Source organism: Parambassis ranga, chromosome 13, assembly GCF_900634625.1.
Source record: "Parambassis ranga chromosome 13, fParRan2.1, whole genome shotgun sequence".
Classification (NCBI taxonomy): domain Eukaryota; kingdom Metazoa; phylum Chordata; class Actinopteri; family Ambassidae; genus Parambassis; species Parambassis ranga.
The window spans coordinates 23,353,593-23,375,750 of NC_041033.1; the positions used below are offsets into that span (position 1 = coordinate 23,353,593).

Below are 22,158 nucleotides of genomic sequence, written 5' to 3' on the forward strand. Positions count from 1 at the left end.
GTCTGGGGTGTGGTGAAGGATCCTGTTCTTACCTCCACGATGCTCTTCAGGTCCCTGACGTAGGCCTGCTCCGTCTCTACGATCTCCAGAACCACTCGCTCCAGCCGCGAAAGCTGCTTCGGTGTGACCGCCGCCGCCGTCACAGCCACAGGATTGGCTACATGTCCATAAGAGGGATGGCCTCCACCTTCTCCTGTCACTTTAGCAACACAGACCCCACCTCCTCCTCTTCCTCCTCCTCCTCCTCCTCTTCCTCCCCCTCCTCCTCCTCCTCCAGCGTGTGGTGTGACGAGGGGCATGAGGTCCAGGCTGATGTCGGAACCGTTCCTTTTTGGCGTGGAGGATGAAGACGAGGATGAAGAGGCGTTGTACGTTGGCACAGCGCCATATGGAAGTGAGGAAGAGGAGGAAGATGAAGAGGAGGAGGAGGAATGGGAGGCATCCTGCAGGGAGACTGAGGAGGCGGAGGAGGAGAGGGAGAGGGAGGCGGGGCGTTCGCTGTCGGAGCAGACGGTGTTGACGGAGGTGCAGGAGGAGGACGAGGCTCCGCGTTCACCAGAAGACATCATCCTACCCACAATCCCACTCAGAGATGAGACTGAGGAGGGACGCTTTGCAGCTGGAGGGAGACAGAGAGCCAATCATCAATCAATCCATCAATCAATCCATCAATAAATCCATCAATCCATCAATCCATCAATCAATCCATCAATCCATCAATCCCTCCATCAATCCATCAATCAATCCATCAATCCCTCCATCAATCCATCAATCAATCCATCAATCCATCAATCCATCAATCCATCAATCAATCCATCAATCCATCAATCCCTCCATCAATCAATCCATTAATCCATCAATCAATCCATTAATCCATCAATCAATCCATTAATCCATCAATCAATCCATCAATCCATCCATCCATCAATCCATCCATCCATCAATCCATCAATCCATCAATCCATCAATCCATCCATCATACAGCAAGTTGCTTTTAAATAAAACAGATGAAGACAACTGATGACACAGACACACACACAAAATTACACTCTGTGTGTGTGTGTGTGTGTGAACAGTGAGCTGCAGACAGCTGCTTACCTGCCGACCAAACCTCTGCTCTGACAGGAAGTACTGCCAGGGCGAGTTAGTTTGAATGTGTTACATTAACGACCAAGCTGCATGTGTGTGTGAAAACAGGAAGTGTGTGTGTGTGTGTGCAGGAGAGCATAGCACCTCTGACTGACACAACATTAACTCTTCCTCTTTTTGTTCATTCTTTTTTTAAAGGAACGACCCGACTGACCTCAGCCAGAGCTGATCAATAAGACAAAACCTGGAAAGTTGGCAGATCTGCAACGGCCATGACCGCCAGCACTTCCTGTCACATGGTCAGCATGAAGCCCTGCTCCTCTACACACACACACACTCACTCCATCTGCAGCCAGAGAGCAGAGTGTGTGCAGAATCACTCAGGTATTCAGACAGAACCAGCTGCAGGAAGCTGCAGGTCAGACAGAGACTCTGAGTGTTGGTCATGTGACATCATGGCGTCCTGCTGAGGAGGACAGGACTTTGGAAGATTTGTGATGATATTTGACAGAAATGATTTGTCAAGTGTTGGTCAGTGATCACATGCATCATCTTAGGAGCTCCTCTCAGTTTGCTCCTCTTCATCACTTCATCACTTCTAGTCTTTCCAGTCTCTCACACCTGCTCGGTGCTGAAGTCTTTAAGCTTCATTAGTGTTCCAGGCGTCCTGGCAGCAGGAGTTTCTGCGCGGTGTTAAACAAGAACATTTTCCACCTTTCAGCTGATATTAGTGCTTCACACAGAGCTTCTGTGAGGCCCGGCACAGGACCTAAACAGCACCAGGACGGCTGAACGTCAGAGTGTGTCAGAAGAAAAGTCTCTAAAAGCATCAGGCCTGGAGGCCAGAGTCAACATGTGGGAGCCAACACTCACCGAGCCCAGTCTGAGCACAGCAGCAGATAAAACCCTGACTCCACAAAATGTTTTCATATCTTAATGATTTTCACTGAAGGATAACACACACACACACACACACACACACACACACACACACAGCTGCTGCAGCAGCTACAGCCTTATTTAGCCATGGCATTCACAGCTGACATTACAGTGAAGGGTTGAGTCAGTCAGGACGTTTGCCTCCATTCACACACCCTTTAACGAAAGGTTCTGACCGTGTATAAGCTGTTCGTTTAACCCAGTTTGAGTTGTGTAGTTTTGTAGTTTTGTCGTCACTGTTCTCTGCCGCGACACCACAGGAAGTCCTGCAGCCTGAGAGCCGCGAGACCTGAACGGCTCCGTTAAAAAAGACAAAGAAACAATATGAAGGTACTCACATTCTGCAGGGCTCTGTGTGTCTGTGTATGTCTGTGTGTGTGTCTGTGTGTGTCTGTGTGTCAGTGTCAGTCGGTCCGCATGCTGCTCGTCTCTTCAGCTCAGTGATCAGACTGAAGGCTGTCAGTCACACTCAGACTGTTTCTCAACAGGTTAGATTTCCTGTTATCAACCATGTGTGTGTGTGTGTCTGTGTGTGTGTGTGTCTCTGTGTGTGTGTTACTGTAGGTGAAAGCTGTGCACCTCACTTCAAACACAGGATGTGGTTTGAAGAACATCTCATTTTGTGTCTTCTTTTCTTACACACACACACACACGCTCATTGTATCTGAGTGTGACGAACATTGCGTTATATTCCTGGTGTGTGTCTGTGTGTCTGTGAGGACTTCAGGAAGCTCCTCCTCCTCCATCATCTGCCTGCTTCAAACAGGCGCCGCTCGCTCATGTTCGTCTCACAGCAGCATGAACTTCAGCTCACACACGCTCTCTGTTACATCACAGAGCGACATCCACCCTGAAACCCGGCGCTCCACAGCTCCACCTATAAAACCAGTAAACCAGCTGCTGAGAGGAAGCCTCTGCTGCAGTCGGCTGCTCAGCATCAGGTCTGTGTGGAGGCGCTGGTCCTCAGGGCGTGAGCCTGGAGGCGCTCTGAGGGGGAATGTCCCTTTAAACACACGCTGTGTGTGAAACATACGGCGGCGTGGATTCCAGCGTGTGTGTGATTACAGTAATAAGAGGCGCTCCTCGCTGTCATTAGGTGACGTAACGAGTTCCTGCCTCAGAAAAGAACATCTGAGGAGAACCCAATGTTCCTGCTGAGACCACATGGTGTCAGGCGGAGGGGGCGGGGCCTGAGCAGATCCAGGTCTCCCTTCACGTCTTTAGGCTCTCCTCTGCATGTGGGCTACAAACAGAAGCTGGAGGCTCTTTATATGCATGTGGGTGTAGCTGCAGTGTGCAGCCTCCACCTGAAGCCACCACAGCCTGCTCCTGGTGGAGGAGGGAGCCGCTGCTCCGCTCTGAGCTCCTCCTCAGATCTGAGTCTGAACCCTGGTGCCTCCATCACAGGAGCGAGCAGAAGACCTGAGCGGCCATGACACGCTAAACCAGCTGTTTACAAAAGGACGACTGCAACTTTAGAGTCACCATTACAGCACGGCCCCCTGCTGCTAGACCTCCACCTGAAGAACTCCGAGGAAGATTAACCCCGAACATGTTGATGAAGGTTAACCCCGAACGCTCGTCAGTCGTGTAGTCAATCAGGCCAGAGTAGATTCATCATATCCCGCTCTAGCTGGGTCCATTTTTTCCTCAACCTGAACAGGGCTCACTAAACGATGCGACACCTAGTGGTTTGGAGGACTGAGCTCAGCAAGTGCGTGTGTTCATAAAAATACACCTCTTCATCCCCACCAGAAGCTAAAAGCTAATGCTAAGCTATCAGCCAGCTACAGCAGGGTCACATGGCTACACCGTCAGCACCACCAGGTTCACCGCTCTGACCTCTGACCTCTCCTACAGCACAAACACCTGGATGACCTTAAATGACCTCGTCTGTAGTCCCATGTAGCCACTTGTTAGCATGTAGCCTTTGTTCAGACAGTAAACAGTCGTCAGTGGGGATTTACAGAGGGGACAGGAAGTGCTAACATGCTAGCATGCTAACATTTTTCCTGGATTGAGGGCTCGTTTTGGTGTGTACAGGTGTCTCTTTCATTAAGTCGTTCCATGCCAGTTGGTGTTTCATCATCAGTATTTTCCAGAACACTGTCCTGATATCCTGTGACGTCAATATAGAAATTACTATTATCATGTTTTTTATCAATATCACAACATTTTGCTTCCCCCCCCAAAAAAAATCTGGTGCCAGCATCAGGCGGTAAGAACATCTCAGATGTTTGAACCTGGATCGATCTGACTCTTCTCGCCGTTATATAATTTGAGTTGGAAGTTTTCTGACAGCAGTAAAAAAAGGTTTAAATACTCTGTGTGAGACTGTAGAGAGGAGCAGGACAGGGGAGCTGACCTTTAAACCGTGTGCGTGTGTGTGTGCGTGTGTGTGTGTGTGTGTGTGTGTGTGTGTGTGCGTGTGTGTGTGCGTGTGTGTGAAAGTGAAGGTTTTCAGCGATAACGTGACATGTTGACACAGACGGAGACAGGAAGTGAGTCTTCTCACATCGTCCTTTACAAAGCTGGGGACTGATGTTATGGCCACTCCCACGTGACCTTTGACCTCATCTCCAAACGCTGGACACACACACACCCTCAGAGTTTCCTCATGTTTACATTCATTCCTCCAGTCAAAAGTGAACTCCCTAAACAATCCTCTAATTTAGCCTTGGGCTCTGTCTGCTCTCTGACCTTTGACCTTCACATTCCTGACATTTATTTCAGTCAAAATAAACTCTTATAGATTATCATGATAATCTGTTCTTTGAGTTTTAACCTTTGAGCACTGAAAGGTCACAGAGAGTTGAGCCGTGTCCAGGATGACAGGAGGTAATGATCAGACACATTAAAACAATCTGATCATGTGACCATCAGGTCACAGGTGATTGGCTCTCTGTCATGTGACTCCTGCTGGCCTGAGGCTCAGACATGCAGAATAAAGACGGTTTGATGACACGTTGGTTAGACGCAACACGATGCATTCAAGGACCTGAGTTTTGGGTTCAGATGATCGATAATCAGAAACATAAAGCGGACCGGTCTGATCTGGGTCTGACTGACGGGGGGGGGGGGGGGGGGGGGGGGGAATCACCAGCCAATCAGAGCTGCAGATCAGATATTTCTGTTTCGGAGTTTCGGTTCTGTCGCGGTGACTCTGCTGCCTTATCTTGGGCGTTCTCTCTATTTTCTGCCTCCTTCTTTTCTATGGTTATAATCAGTCGATCGCTGCAGCCTTTTATGGAGAGAGTGTGTGTGTCTCACAGCAGAAACATTGTTCAACACTACACTTTATCACCACAAACCATACAGCTTCCTGCACACACTGTATTGGTGTGTGTGTGTGTGTGTGTGTGCCAGTCCTACATGAGTCCAACAATCAGTGTTGTGTGTTAGTGATAATTGCAGTTTCTGAAAAGTAACTGCACTCTGGTATGTTTCTGTGTGTGTGTGTGTGTGTGTGTGTGTGTGTGTGTGTCTGAATGTTAACTCTGGAAGCCAATATAACAGCAGAGCAACTAAACTAAACAGCATGGTGGCTGTGTGTAATTACACATCATTACTGAGCCTGTGTGTGTGTGATGGTTGTGTGTGTGTGTGTGATGGTTGTGTGTAACAGCGGGCCTTTCTGCTGGGCCTCTCTCTGGTTTGGTGACAGGAAGTCACAGCTCAGAGTCTGAAAACACTGAAATAAATCTGGACTTTCAGCAGCAGCTTCATGGGAAAATAAGAGCTGGGTATGAACGGCCGACTGATGATTGATAAAGAAGCTGTTATTGTTTTCACGGATGTAAGGGACTCAAACAGCCTTAGAATCACCTAAAGGTCCAACATTCTCTCCACTGATGCAAACATGTCCTTCACTACACGCAGGAAGGACAGAAGAAGAAATCAGGAGACACAAGAGAAGAAGAAGAGCTGTGCTCCGAGGACGGATCTGTGCTCCGAGGACGGATCTGTGCTCCGAGGACGGATCTGTGCTCTGAGGACAGTCCTGTGCTCTGAGGACAGTTCTGCAGGACAGACCACGTGCTGCTCTGCTGCTGTCCAAGGAACTGTCCAGAGTCTACAGAAGCTCCGCCTCCCAGCCCGTCCCAGACGGGTCATGTTCAGCATCAGAGCCGAGACTGAAACACTGACACCAGAACCCCTCAGTGGAGGAACATCTTCTCCTCTTTTAGCTCTTCTGTGGTCTTCACCTGCTCCATGTTTAGCTGCTAAGCTAACCCCCATGCCTCCCGTCTAACAGTGTCCGTTTTGTACCTGTGTTACAGGGCAATCGCTGGCTGCCACGCCGTGACCCCTCAGGCATGATGTGATGATGTCACAGGAAGTAGAAACCTGGAGGACGAGCAGGAAAAGACAACGGTTAGCTTCACGTTTCAACAATGTCCCAGAGGGCTTACACTTCTTTGTTCTAAACTAGGTAAATGACACAAAGGGACAACAGGGACACAGCAGGAGGAGGAGGAGGAGTAAGAAGATGAAGATGATGATGATGAGGAGGAGGAGGAGGAGGAAAAGCAGCAGATAAGAAGAACAAAAACAAAAAGAAGACAGAGAAAAGGAGAAGAAACAGCAGAAAAAGAAGAGGAAGAGGAGGAGGAGGAGGAGGAGGAGGAGGAGGAGGAGGAGGAGGAGGAGGAGGAGGAGGAGGAGCCCCCTTTCATAGAATTCTCCCTCCTTTGTGTGAAAGTGTGAGGACATATGTAATGTTTGGCTGCAAGACAAGAATGTGAGCTTTTCTCTTCACCCTGCCTGTGTGTGTGTGTGTGTCTGTGTGTGTGTCTGTGTGTCTGTGTGTGTCTGTGTGTCTGTGTGTGTGTGTGTCCGAGGATAACGGCCTCCTACAAACTCATTGATACAGTACCACAGGTTGACCCAATTAGTCCGTGGTACATAAACAAGTGTTTCTGCAGCTGTCTGCTGGAAAACTGAGAGATGTGGGTCAGAAGGGAGGAAGGGGAGGGGGGAGGAGGGGGGAGGAGGGGGAAGTCGGGACTCGGGGTGTAATACAGGCCAGATGCAGAGTAAGACCGCAGGTTGCTGGTTGAAATCCTCTGACAGTGTGTGGACACCTGCAGCGGATCCATGACTGATTTAAATGGATGGAATGGTTGTAGGTTCAAGTCCCACCAAGAGGTGACACAGAGGAGAGAGAGAGGGAGAGGGAGAGAGGGGGAGAGAGGGAGAGAGAGAGAGAGGGAGAGAGAGGGGGAGGCAGAGGAGAGAAAGAGAGGGAGGGAGTTTGCTTCGATCAAAATGAGCGAGCGACCCTGAGAGGACACATGAGACAGAGAGAGAGAGAGAGCGAGAGTTCACAATGTGATGGATGGACTCCAATACTGTGGTTAGACCAGACCTGAAGTCACTGGGAGGACACACACACACACATACACACACACACACACACACACACACATAACCAGCAGGACGGGGAGGCTGCATTCCATTCAGGTGAGCCAGTGTTCAGCTCGGAGCTTGATGGGACGCAGCCTCAGCTTCCTGTGGTGGAGAAGGTCGCAGCTGAGCCAGGAGAATCCAGCACGGACCGATCTACACGAAGGACCGTGTTACATTCAGGAGGTCAAACAAAGCCTCGAAGTCTTCCTCCAAGTCCATCGTCAAAAGGCCGAGGATCCAACAAGCGCCTGACTCACCCGAGGCTGCGCTGAGGGTCAGTCCTCCAGCCTAACCCTCTGCCGGCTGTGATCCATCCCAACCACACCGCTCTGCTGTGTAGCAGCAGGAAGCTAGCTGAGGTGCCTCCACACCAAACATTCCTCTCCTGTCTTTGTCTGGTAAGCCACGCCCCCTCACCTAGGACACAGGTGACAGGAACAGGAAGTAGCTCCTCCTCAGCACCCAGCAGGAAGCCATGATGGAGTCACATGTGAGCAGCAGTCACATGACCAACACCGGCAGACATGACGGAGCTGTGACCAATGAGAGCATCATGTGATGGGTTTGAGTCTCCATAAGGAGGCTGAGTCCAGCATGAGTACAACACACACACACACACACACACACACACACACACACACACACACACACACAAACACACACACACACACACACACACACACCAGCTGTCAGCACCTAAGCCACACTCATGGTGAAGAGTTTGTGCTGCACTGTGTGTGTCTGTGTGTGTGTGTGTGTGTGCATGCCTAACCTCATCATCACCTGCAGAGGTATTTCCAGGTGCATCCTCTTCAAACCTCATCACACACATACACACACACACACACTTCAGTGACCAACAATGGCAGCAGACCAACACTCACTTTCAAGGGGGTCAGTATGACTCCTGTTACCACGACAACAACAGCACAGACTGACAGACAGACATCCAGTCCATTAACAGCTGAACTTTGTGACCCGACACACACACACACACAGTGGGCTCCTTAAACTTCAGAGTCAGAGTCGACACAGAGCTTCCAGGTTTTGTTCCATCCACATCACAATGCACAATATCCAGCAGCCATGTTGGAAAAGCAGGCGTGTGTGAGCTGCAGCCTGTTCCTGCTGTAAACAGCCTGCTCTGAATTATCTGAACAAACAGAAATAAGTCAAAGCTTCGTGAAGCAGCTAGCTCTAATAATGAATGCTCCACCTCCGTAACCTGCTCTCTAATAGCAGTCTGTTGTGTTTGGGCTCAAATTCAGAAAATGGAAAGTAAAACAGAGAAAATAGAGATTGATCACCGTCATTATGGATCTGAATTATTAACCGTCTGCAGAGAGCACGCAGCCTGGGAACGGCTCTGCACATCACTGTGTTTATATGACATCACTGAGGCCTCCTGGGGCTCTGCCCTCGGCGTGGCCTCACAGGCTGCTCACAGTAAACCTCATCACGTGACCGCCAGGCGTCCAAACGTTGGACGTTTGTTTGTCCCGTCGGTGTCAAGTGGGACACTTCATGTGGGACTCTGTGGTGCACTGGACGGCCTGTGGGCCTTCTAGCAAAGGTTGTGGGTTCGAGTCCGGTCAGTGTTGCTGAGTTATCATGTTGTCATCATGTTGTCATCATGTCTTCCTCTGTGTGTCCTCTTCCAGAGGACAAACTATACAAAATGACCTGATGGCTTCATCGTCACAGTTAATGAAGGATTCTTCAGTTATGGCCGCTACGACCTCTGACCTCTGACCTCTGACCTCTGACTGATGCATGTGAAGAAACTTTCTGACCAAGACGTCCAAGAAGCTGCGTGTTCTACCACAAGACACACAACACCAACACAAAGCACGACATGTGTGAGCTAAGAATAACACACACACACACTGTGACTGAGACAAGACAATGTTTTGAGCCACAGAGGGACACACACAGACAGAGGGACACACAGACACACACACACACAGAGGGACACACACAGACACACACACACACAGACACACAGAGGTCTATTGTTTAAGGAGAATGGTGGAGAAAGAAAGGGCAAGTCATGTCATTCATTACCACTGTTGTAGAACTGGGTACACACACACACACACAGACACACAGACACACACACACACACACTGTGGTGCAGGCTAAACAAACACAGTGACAGTGGATGTAAACTTCCAGTAGTTTTGTTAAGAGAAGAGACACACAGGCGCCCCTGTGTGTGTGTGTGTGTCCTCCACTCCATCCCAACAACCCTGCCGTGACAGCAGTTATTAAAACACTTCATGCTCAGCAGGGAGAAATGATCAATGTTCATGTTCATCAATTGATTGTATTGATTAATGGCTTCTGATGGGAAGTGAACCCAGAGCTCTGGAGCCTGATCAGCCACAGATCAAAGCCTGTTGTCCTATCGATGACAGTGTCGGTTCACATTCTCACAATATGTAGGCCAGTGCACTCTGTGTGGTCTCACACACACAGACACACAATAGCTCCACATGCAGACCTGCTGTGTTCTTTGTGCTGATGGCGTCTCGCACACACACACACACACACACACACACACACACACACACACACACACACACACAGCACGTCCACTGAAGTCATCATTCTTTATATACAGTCTATGTTAGTCTGTGAAGGTCTGCATGCAGAGCGCCCCCTATCAGCCAGGAGGGTCATCTCCACGGCTCAGCCCTCCATGTTGGTGCGCGGCTGTGTTTTCTGGAGCAGTGTGTGCGTCATCATGTGTGTTTGTGCTGGAGCAGGATGAAGCGCTGTCAGGCCCGCTGATACGAGCGCTGCTTATGTAACTGAAGAGGAATGATGCTCCAACATGAGAGAGAGGCTGACCTTTGACCCCTGTCTGTGAGCTCACTGCTAAATGTGGACATGAGGGATGGAAAGAGTCTTTCTGGGATGACACGATGAGACGAACACGGCCGTCACAGCGAGGTAAACTCAGTTTAATCTGGTTTTAAACTAATTACTGAAACGACACACTGTGTGTGTGTGTGTGTGTGTGTGTGTGTGTACACTGCACAACAGCAGCTATGCACATTTCTGTCTGGGGAAGTTTGTTTTTCTGAAATCTGCATCGTCAAACATTTTTGGGACTAATTTATGACAGAAAATTGGTTGCAGGGTTTGAAGTCTGAACAAACCGGACCAACACACTGCTGTTAACACACACACAGACACACACACACACAGCCTGACCTTCATTCTGCTCCATTTATTTCTGCTCTATTGTGCTAATGTTAAAGTCGTCTCACAGGACGAGTGATCCACAAGGTGAGACTCTACATGTGTCATCAGACTGTAAAACTACACTGTGTGTGTGTGTGTGTGTGTGTGTGTGTGTGTGTGTGTGTGTGAGTGGAAATCCCCTGTATTTATTTATGCCTCTTTTGTGGGACTACACACACAGAGCACCGTGTGTGTGTGATGGGGCTGGAATAATGAAGAGCGGGTGATTCATGGTGGGAGTGTACAGAGACCCACACACACACACACACACACACACCTGGTTTACACCACAAACACAATGAACACATCACAGCATTGTTTCTACAGAGCCAGGCTGCTCCCAACTTCAACTCCCAGCATGCACCGGGCTGGCTGCTGATTGATCAGATTAAAGTGAGGTTGAGCTCTGATCCAGCTCTCCTCTGTCCACGTGTGGACCAAAGCTGTCCTGTCCAATGTTTGTGGACGCTGCAGACAGAGCCTCCAGCAGCTGTCCCAGCCCGGGACCAGCAGATCCACCACAGACACACACAGAGCTACACATCCACTGCCGGTTGTGTGTGTGTGTGCGTGTGTGTGTGTATGAGGGATGAACACACATGTGTATCAGTGCATTGTGTGTGTGTTGTTTATATTGTTTACTGTGTCACTGTGAGGTCGGAAACACTGCGGTATACATCTGTCGCCTGAATCCACACACACACACACACACAGAAGAGCCTCTGCCTAACCTCAGATGAGGCTAAATTGTCAGACTAATTATTATAAACGACAAACACCAATCACCAAGGAAACCATGCTCCCACATCCCATAATTACTCTGCATGGTCTCAGTATTAAAGCTGCTTCCAAATAGTTGGGATGGTTGGGGTGCGTTTGATTTCTGTTCCCTGAGAAATCTGCACAGTCAGACTCTGAGCAGCGTCGCACAACCGAAACCCCACACACACCGCCTGCAGCGCCAACACGCTCAGAACCACATCTCCCACAATTCACCTGTCATCCGTGTGGGCGGGGCTTCCCGAGGGAAAGGTGAGGGATGCAACGTGCCAAATTATGCTCCTGTTTGTGACGTAAATAACCTCGAGAGTCAACACGATGACACTTCAACACACACGCACACACACACACCAATCAATTAGAAGTCAGCCTAACCAAGTTCAGTCCACTGTAGAAGGGTGTGTGTTTGTTCTTGACAAAAAGTGTTATTAGCAAGATCAATGCTCAGAACCTGCCTGCCAAACACACACACACACACACAGACACACACAGACACACACACAGACACACACACACACACAGAGTTATAAATGCATTAGGGGTTTTTCTGAGGCAGTAATCGAAGGCCCTTATTGGCAAACACCCAGCAAAGCAATCCTCAACAATTCAGCACAACACACTCACACACACACACACACCGCTAAGTGTGTGTGTGAGATTAGTCATTACGTCTGGGTAACAGCCAATGGGAAAGGATTTTTGTGTGAGAGACACACTGACAGCCAACAGGAGCTTCATTTCCCACTCTTTATGGGGACCCTGAACACACCACGTATTCCTCAGCTTCAGAAACTGTGACCTCACCAGCTGATGGATGACGGTGTGTTCACTGACACGTAACACAAACATAAACCAGCCTCTGGTTTCTGACACACACACACTGTCACACACCTCGTTTTATTTCACACATTTTCTGATCCGTCTCTCTGTCTCTGATCCGTCTCTGTGTCTGATCTGTCTCTCTGTCTCTGATCCGTCTCTCTGTCTCTGATCCGTCTTTCTGTCTCTGATCCGTCTCTCTGTCTCTCTGTCTCTGATCCGTCTCTCTGTCTCTGATCCGTCTCTCTGTCTCTGATCCGTCTTTCTGTCTCTGATCCGTCTCTCTGTCTCTCTGTCTCTGATCCGTCTCTCAGTCTCTCAGTCTCTGATCCGTCTCTCTTTCTCACTGTCTCTGATCCGTCTCTCTGTCTCTGATCCGTCTCTCTGTCTCTCAGTCTCTCAGTCTCTGATCCGTCTCTCTGTCTCTCAGTCTCTGATCCGTCTCTCTGTCTCTGATCCGTCTCTCTGTCTCTCAGTCTCTCAGTCTCTGATCCGTCTCTCTGTCTCTCAGTCTCTGATCCGTCTCTCTGTCTCTCTGTCTCTGATCCGTCTCTCAGTCTCTCAGTCTCTGATCCATCTCTCTGTCTCTCAGTCTCTGATCCGTCTCTCTGTCTCACTGTCTCTGATCCGTCTCTCTGTCTCTCAGTCTCTCAGTCTCTGATCCATCTCTCTGTCTCTCAGTCTCTCAGTCTCTGATCCGTCTCTCTGTCTCTCAGTCTCTGATCCGTCTCTCTGTCTCTCTGTCTCTGATCCGTCTCAGTCTCTGATCCGTCTCTCTGTCTCTCTGTCTCTGATCCGTCTCTCTGTCTCTCAGTCTCTGATCCGTCTCTCTGTCTCTCTGTCTCTGATCCGTCTCTCTGTCTCTCAGTCTCTGATCCGTCTCTCTGTCTCTCTGTCTCTGATCCGTCTCTCTGTCTCTGCGTCTCGCTGATGTTCCACATTTTTCTCTCAGTGTGGGACGTTTGTTTTTCTGAGAACTGTTTGAAAGATGAGAGGCACAGACAGAGTGACTCTGAGAGCTCCTCACAGCGCCCCCTACAGGCTGCGATGCCCATCAACAGCTGATGGAGCCTGGGGTCAGGAGGTCATTGTGAGATCTGAAGGGTTCCTCCTCTGGAGAGCAGGAGGTGCTTCAGAGAATGACAAACATGTTCAGATTCACCTGGGGAGACAGCCGGGGGTGACGTCATCACCCATCCATCAGCTGTTAATCATGACGTTAACAGAACACACACAGAGCTCCAGGCACACGCACGCGCACCGACTTTACACGAGTCTAAAACTGGACGCACGCGCAACAAAGACTTCTATAAGACAGAAAATGATCAATACGGTGATCGATCACACATGCTGAGGCTTTTATTCTGAAAAGACAGAACTAAACATTTTAAACATACTGCCTCCTCCTCTGTCAGGGCTGTTGGCTTTTTATCTGACTGTGAATGTGCGTTGGAATGACCTCCTGACCTCTGTCAGCACGCAGAGTGTCGGTGCCCGTACCTCGGTGCCGGTGAGGAGGGGAGACATGTACGTGCAGACCCCGCGGAGCTCCGCTCGTTCCTCGCTCGTTCTTCTCCGGTGTTCCTGCTGCTTCAGCGGCCGCTCCGGACGCATTGGATCAAACACTCCCAGCTTCTTTTTCCCTTTCTCACACTCACTCTCTCACACACTCACACACTCTCACACTCCGATCCGCTCCCAAAAAAGTTCCCAAAATACAGTCAGTCCTCCGGTTTGTCCAATGACCGACTTGGTCAAGTTTTACGCAGCAAAAGAAGAAAAAGAGAATCCATCCAACATCCGAGCGGCTTCATGAAACCTCTGCGTCCAAGTTCTCACAAAGTCCCCGAAAGACGCGGACCAGACGGACGGAGTGTGAGGACAGTCAGGTCCCGGCGAAAGACCTGATTCGGCGGTTTGGAGATGAGGTCCGGGCGGCGGAGAGTCAGCGCGTCCCGTCTGCTGCTGCAGAGGAGGGAGGGAGGGAGGGAAGGAGGGGGAGAGAGAGGGAGGTCCAAAAACCATCAGAGAGAGAGAGAGAGAGCGAGCGAGAGAGGGGGGAGGAGGGGGAGACAGAGCGCTCTGACAAACGTCCAGCTGTTTGCAGGAGAACAAACACTTTCTAAGAACCCGTCTGTTTCCTCCAGACAGAAACAGGCTGAGGAGAACTCAGGAGGAGCTGACGACACCACAGGCATGGAGCACAGGGGACACACAGACACACACACACTGTGACAGACACACACACACTGTGACACACACACACACACACCGAACCACAGAACTTTTACCTGCGTCAGCTGATCGTACACACCTGCTACTGGATGATTCACACAGAGCAGACCAGGTAAACTCATCAACAACTACAGACAGTAAACAGAGGCGGTCGTCATGGTAACCACAGGTGAAAATCACAGAGCAGCTCCTCTCATTAAAAAGCAAAACTTTCTCCAGTTTAACTTCAGTCAGAGATCATCAGCCTGGAGCAGCGGTGTGTGTGTGTGTGTCAGTGTTTGTGTGTTTGTGTGTGTGTGTGTGTGTGTGTCAGTGACAGGATGTTACTGACTTGTTATCTGCCATAAAGCCAATGGGCCTGTAGGTGCCTGGAAGGATGGAGGCAGGAAGATACCAGACATGAAATGTATGACACACACAGACACACAAACACACACTAACAAACACAGACACACACATTCTTGGCCACATCTGTTCTATCTGAGCAACCAGTTTACCAGTCTGGACCAGTCAGAGCTTTAAACTGGGCAAACACACACATGCTGATGGAATGCATACACAAACAGAAGCAGATGTAAGAAAGTGTGAACACTTAAAAACACACACACACAAACAGTCAGGGTAAACAGAGCTGGTCAGCTGGCACCATCCTCTCCTGTTATTCCAAACTCAGACATTCCACAACTCACTTTCCTCCCGACAATTACCATCCAGACTGTGTGTGTGTGTGTGTGTGTGTCGACTCTTCAGCAGAGGTCAGAAGGTTGTCGTCAAACAAAAGGGAAAAGAGCTGCAGCTCTAAACTCAGACCCTCAGTTTGACCAGAGGAGCCCACAGGTCAGCAGCGATGCTATCGTCCTCTCTGTCGCCATGGCAACCACCCCATCTGATAGAGGAGGTATCGGTTTATTTAATTTAATTTGATGTAAATTCGCTTTTTTCTCTGTAAACTTAAACTTGACAGAAAACACAGACGTTTTCTTCTGAATGTTTGACCTCAGTTTTTGTATTTTTTTATTTCATAAATCTCTCCACAACAATCTAAATACACATTTTTCCTAAATTCAACAGGATTTGACTGGATATGAATACAAGAAGGCCCGAGATGGAACCTTGAAGCACACCAGGTTTAACGGAGGTTTGAATCCATCTGCTGTAGATGGAGAAAAGTCTCGGGCTGGATTGGAACCAGCGACCCTGAGGTGTCTGTTTGTTTCTTTACCTGCAGCCTCCACATCAGCACGGAGCATTTCTCCGCCGTCGTCTCTGGGTTTCCACGTCTCGGCTCCTTCCTGCGTGCCGGATCAGCTAACAGGCATGAAGTCACCGCCGCCCGTATTGATATTCCATCTCTAATAACCAACCACATTTCCACTGCTAATGACACAGCAGCAGCCATCTTGGCTCTGCTCACCGGCTCATTACTGGCTATCTGAGAGACTGTCGGCAGCGTGGCGGCCTGGCAGACCTGTGAGAGTGTGTGAGAGTGTGTGAATAAGAGAGAGGACAAACACAACAGGAGGAAGTGAGAGGTCAGAGGTCATCAGCTGCTGGAAAATATATGAGTGTGTGAATAAGAGTGTTTCTGTAGGGTGTGTGTGTGTGTGTGGTGTTTTTAAAGCAGGAAGAAGACAAAGTGTTAAAGGCTGCAGGTGGCTTTAACGAGGACAGAATCAATAAACCGAGCGTCCTGTAAACACATCATGTTTTGAAGCTTCTTCTCATTCCTTCAGAGTTTGTCTCAGGTTGAAGAAGCCGTTCTGGCTCTGACTTCATGCACAGGCTGATTTGACTCATCTTCACAGTAGCATTATGGGCAGCAGCTGGGCAGCTGGCGTGGTACAGAACAGCATCCAGAGCCGCAGACCTGGCTCCCACACAGCCCAGTCAAGGTTCTGCAGGACGACCAGTGACCTCCAGAGGTCAGTAGATTTGAGCTTTTCCAGTGACGATTTGAGCAGGAAATTATTAAAAATCATCAGAGACCCAGTTAGCGTGCCGTTTACCAGCCAACCATCAGCCAGGGGGCGCCCTCATGACTCAGGCCCTGCAGCCATCAGCCAGGGGGCGCCCTCATGACTCAGGCCCTGCAGCCATCAGCCAGGGGGCGCCCTCATGACCCAGGCCCTGCAGCCATCAGCCAGGGGGCGCCCTCATGACTCAGGCCCTGCAGCCATCAGCCAGGGGGCGCCCTCATGACTCAGGCCCTGCAGCCATCAGCCAGGGGGCGCCCTCATGACTCAGGCCCTGCAGCCATCAGCCAGGGGGCGCCCTCATGACTCAGGCCCTGCAGCCATCAGCCAGGGGGCGCCCTCATGACTCAGGCCCTGCAGCCATCAGCCAGGGGGCGCCCTCATGACTCAGGCCCTGCAGCCATCAGTGCAGAACAAAGCGGGTTAATAGAAGATGGATGGATGTTCATTTCTGCATTTTAACGTGTAGCTGTGTGGGGACTAGCTCACTTTTGGAGGCTGCCTCAGGTGGACATGGGAGGAACTGCAGGGTTTATTTCAGGGTTGTAACTTGACACATCAGGGCGTTCATAGAGGCCCTCCGAACAAACCGTTTGACTGACTGGATGATCCGTCTGTCTGTCACACATGAAGCTCTTTAAAGGCTAGCATGTAGCGGTTAGCATGTGTGTAAAGGATTGTTCCTGACTTCCTGACTGGACTCTGATTGGTCTCAGCGTGGTCTGACCTGAGCTGAAGCCTTACAGGCGGGGCTGTGGGAGCTGATTGGACAGGAGGGGGCCGATGCTCCTCTCAGCTGTCCTGCTCACCTGTCTCTGCAGATGTTCGTGTTGGTTCGTGTCTGATGAGCCTCACTCCGTGTTGCTGGAAACTTTTCTTCATGTTTGTTGGTGAAGCAGCAGATTTTCTTCATTAAAGCAGAATTCTGAGTTTTATGGTCTTTAATTAGCAGAAGAGCAGAGAGGCTCTCTGACCCTGCTGCTTATTACAGACCCACACTAAACCAGCCTGTGTGTGTGTGTGTGTGTGGGTTTGGCCTATTCACCCAGCATCTTTGCCAATAAGCACTTACAGCTGTGGTATGCAGTGTGTGTGTGTGTGTGTTTGTCCTTTTGAGGACCCACAGAGTGAGGACAGTAGACCCAGTCCTCACCGTGGGACAAAGATCCTGCTGGACAGTTCGACTTTATTAAGGCACTGTGTGTGTGTGTGTGTGCATGTGTGTGTGTGTGTTTGACCCAGATGTTGGTTGCATTGCGGTCTCTGGACCTCAATCAGGCGAGCGAGCCTCAACACCACAGGCAATGATTCAGGCAGGAGAGAGAGAGAGAGAGAGAGAGAGAGAGACTGAAGAACATGGTCAGAGAGAGAGAGAGTGGTGTTCAGTTTGTGTTTAGAGAAAAACAGAACGACGAAGAGGAGAAATGAGGACTCCTCATCATCAGAGAGAGAGAGAGGAGAAAGATGAAGAGCAGGAGAAGGAAGAAGAGATGAAGAACAGAAGACAGAGCAGAGAGAGAGAGAGAGAGAGAGAGAGAGGGCAGAAAAAAACAGCAGGTGAAAGTGAAGAGGAGCAGAGAGGAAGACGACGTCTGACAGTAGAGGATGAATGAGGAAGAGTCAAAGACATGGAAACAGCAGAGGAGAGAGGAGAGCCGGCAGCCATGTTGGTCCACTAACACCAGTCAGCTCTGACCCACTGTGTGTGTGAGAGAGAGAGAGAGAGAGAGAGTACACACTCTCATCCCTCACTGCATCAATGCAGCTTCAGGACAGGACAGTCCGTCCTCTCAGTGGACATGGACATGTCTCCTCGCTGGCATTTTTCTGTGGCCGTGAACACATCACAACAACGTCCTCACAAAGATACAAACGCTGTGGTTACAGATGACTGGCACTGCTGCAGGGAGCTGTGTGTGTGGCCACAGTGTGATGACACTGTGTGTGTGTGTGTGTGTGTGTGTGTGTGTGTGTGTGTGTGTGTGTGTGCCCCCCGGGCTGGAACAGTAGACATGATGAACACACACATCATAACACACATCATAAACCATCAGTGTGTTTGTCATTTACACCGACTTACACTCACGGAAAAGTGTGGTACATCCTCACAACATGAGCAACACACACACACACACACACACACTGGAGGTCTGACTCAACAAAAACGATATAATCCCGTCACACACACACACACACACACACACACACACACACACACACAGCAGTTAACATGCCTGTGCTATAAGACCACTGCCAGGAAGCAGAAGCTGTACTGACATGTCTGGAAGGAATGTCAGTACACACACACACACAGACACACACACACACACAGACACTTGTGTGAACCGCACACATTGATCTGTTATTGACACGAGCACAAGGTATGTTTCCACCACAGGAACCAGGGGCTGAGGCATAGTAGTGTGATGATCACATCAGAACATCAGTGGTGTCAGGTCCACCAGGCTCACAGGGGGACATACTCGATCTAAGAGGAACTGCAGGAGAAGCTCTCACATGTGCCCCAGAGCACGCTGCCCTAAACCAGCCAGACAGTTCCTATAGGCCCTGGAGGTCCCTGGAGGTCCCTGAACATCCCTGAAGGTCCCTGAAGGTTCCTGAAGGTCTCTGAACGTCCCTGAAGGTCTCTGAACGTCCCTGTAGGTCTCTGAACGTTCCTGAAGGTCCCTGAAGGTCCCTGAAGGTCCCTGAACATCCCTGAAGGTTCCTGAACGTCCCTGAAGGTCTCTGAACGTCCCTGAAGGTCCCTGAACATCCCTGAAGGACTCTGAAGGTTCCTGAAGGTCTCTGAACGTCCCTGAAGGTCTCTGAACGTCCCTGAAGGTCTCTGAAGGTCCCTGAAGGGACCTGTTCTTCTAACATTGTGGTTTAAATCCTGTTGGTTTCAGAACCATCATCATCATCATGGTGGCTCGTTGAGTCACCACCTCAGGTCATGTGATGCTGAAGAAGACTCTGCCATCCTGTCACGCTCTTCATCATGCACTTTTTCTTAATAAGCAATCAGACTAAACACTAAACACGCCACTACAGGACCGGTCTGTCCTGTTCTAAACCAGACAGCATCCTGGTTACCGTGGTTACCACAGAGAGACAGTGTAATGACAGGGCTGGCTGTCGCCCTGGCAGCCAGGTAGGCAGCGAGCTGATTGGCTGAGTGCGTGTGCCGGCTTCTAATCACCTGAGAGCAGATTACAGAGCAGCGCGGGAGGACGATGACAGAGACGAGTCACGATCACACTCAACAGGTCAACACGCGTATGACGGGGGTCCGTCTGCCTCGGCTGGACACGTGTCCAAGCGGCGTGGAGCCGTGGACACGCTGAGACCCCCACTGAGTCACACTGATGAGGTGAGGACGCTCATGAAGTGATGCCAGATGTTCAGACTGATGACTCAGCAGATATCTGTCTGCTCAGAGCTGAGGCTCAGAGGACACACACAGAGACACAGAGACACACACAGAGACACACACACAGAGACACACACAGAGACACACACAGAGACACAGAGACACACACAGAGACACAGAGACACACACAGAGACACACAGAGACACACACACAGAGACACACACAGAGACACACACAGAGACACAGAGACACACACAGAGACACACACAGAGACACAGAGACACACAGAGACACACACAGACAGAGACACACACACAGACAGACACACACACAGACACACAGAGACACACACACAGAGACAGACACACACAGACACACAGAGACACACACACAGAGACAGACACACACAGACACACACAGACACACACAGAGACACACACACACAGACAGACACACACAGAGACACACACAGAGACACACACACAGAGACAGACACACACAGACACACACAGAGACACACACAGACAGACACACACAGAGACACACACAGAGACACACACAGACAGACAGACACACACACACAGACAGACACACACAGAGACGCACACACAGACACACACACACACAGACACACACAGACACAGACTGAAGTATTTTCTCACTGCTTGAGTATGTCTCAGGCTTTTTATAGCTGCAGCCTCTGACTCCGTCTCTTCCTCCATCCTCCTCCACCTCTCTCTCATCTCAGCTGGGATTAGACTGTCACAGGTTAATCTGAGTGAACCTACAGCTCCGACTACACTCACACATCTGGACACATCAGGACAGCACGATTCAGTCAGGATTCAGCGTTTCATCATCGTTTGTTGTGTTACTCCCTGCAGGCCGACACAAAGTGTGGTTCATCTTTAGACCACAAGGGGACTACGTGTCCTATCTGCATCACCAACAACACCACACATCACGAACCTGTGACGACAACACTTGGCGTGTGAAGCTGGATTCATCCATTGACGTCACATGGACAAGAATTCAAAATCAGGAACGATGTTACCATGGTGACAGGTCCCGCCCCCAACGACAAACACAGCCACATGATGCAGGTGATGCAGATATCCAGATCATGCTGCTGATGACGGACTGATGTGTTCATGACAAACAACAACACAACCTGGAAGACACAGCCGGGCAGCGGCTTCGTCTCTGATGATGATGATGATGATGATGATGATGCTGATGATGATGATGCTGATGATGATGATGATGATGCTGATGATGATGATGATGCGTGGTGTCGCATGCAGGTGAGCTGACTCGCAGTTGGTGCGGTCGAGACGTCCTCAACATGATCTTCATGTGAAAATAGTCTGATCTCAAACTAACACACACGTCACACAAAAATGTGAAAATCATAATTTTGATCTTGATAAAAAAAAATCTTGATTTTAAAATCTTAAAATGGCGGCAAGACCCCGAGGAGAAAAGAGAGGGAGGGGGGGCGAGGGACGGAAATGTGACTAAGTGAAAATATTGAAGGCAGTCGTGTGTGTGTGTCTGTGTGTGTGTGTGTGTGTCTGTGTGTGATAGGATGGCTGTTTTTTTTTAAAGCTGTTCCCACGACACCACATGACCTCCGGCTCTCTCACTCGTCCTCTCGCTCGCTCTATAAATGGCTCGTCTGGTGGCGTTTTGGTGACCAGTCAGACTTAAAAAGGACAAGAGAGAGAGACAGAGAGCGAGGGAGGGGAGGGAGGACAAATACTCAGACCAAGGTCCGGGTGAAGGCGGGAGCTGGTGTTAGCCTAGCTTAGCCTGGAGGCTGGCAGCTGACGCAGGTGATCTGATGAGGGCGACAGGAAGTGAAACAAACACGCTTACAGGAGCACAGGGACACTTTCAAAATAAAACAGGAAACAACACAAGTTCTCTGCTGTGTGTGACAACACACACAAAACGCTGATCTGACCCGGCGCCATGTTTACACTGACCCCACCCCCCCTCCCTGTGGCTCCGATGATGTCAGTGATGGAGGAGTGACTGTTAAAAAACCCAGCTGACTCACTGTGTGTGTGCGTGTGCGTGTGTGTGTGTGTGTGTGTGTGTGTGTGTGTGTGTGTGTGTGTGTGTGTGTGTGTGTGTGTGTGTGTGTGTGTGTGTTTAGCTCCATATCTGGGAAGTGAGCTAATATCAGAGTCTTCGGGGTCTAATTTTAGAGTTGCGTGTTTCATTGCAACACCAAGGACACAGTTTACACACACACACACACACACACACACACACACACACACACA

The 22,158-nt window shown here is 49.9% G+C and overlaps 1 protein-coding gene across 7 annotated transcripts in view; it reads right to left on the reverse strand.

The window, feature by feature from the left end:
- plekhg2 (pleckstrin homology domain containing, family G (with RhoGef domain) member 2) overlaps positions 1–14,247 on the reverse strand; it is a 46,992-nt gene extending 32,745 nt beyond the window's left edge. For 5 of the 7 annotated variants that reach the window (XM_028419768.1, XM_028419767.1, XM_028419765.1 and 2 more), the window contains exons 1-3: positions 13,786–14,247; positions 6,298–6,375; positions 33–619 (exon numbers count right to left, since the gene is read on the reverse strand). In XM_028419768.1, coding sequence (XP_028275569.1) covers positions 33–619; positions 6,298–6,346 — 636 coding nt within the window. In that variant the 5' untranslated portion in view covers positions 6,347–6,375; positions 13,786–14,247. Of the gene's footprint in view, positions 1–32; positions 620–2,366; positions 2,498–6,297; positions 6,376–13,752 lie in introns of those variants that run through there. The other 2 variants (XM_028419766.1, XM_028419771.1) reach the window with 2 other exon arrangements.
- Between the last annotated feature and the right edge of the window lie 7,911 nt (positions 14,248–22,158).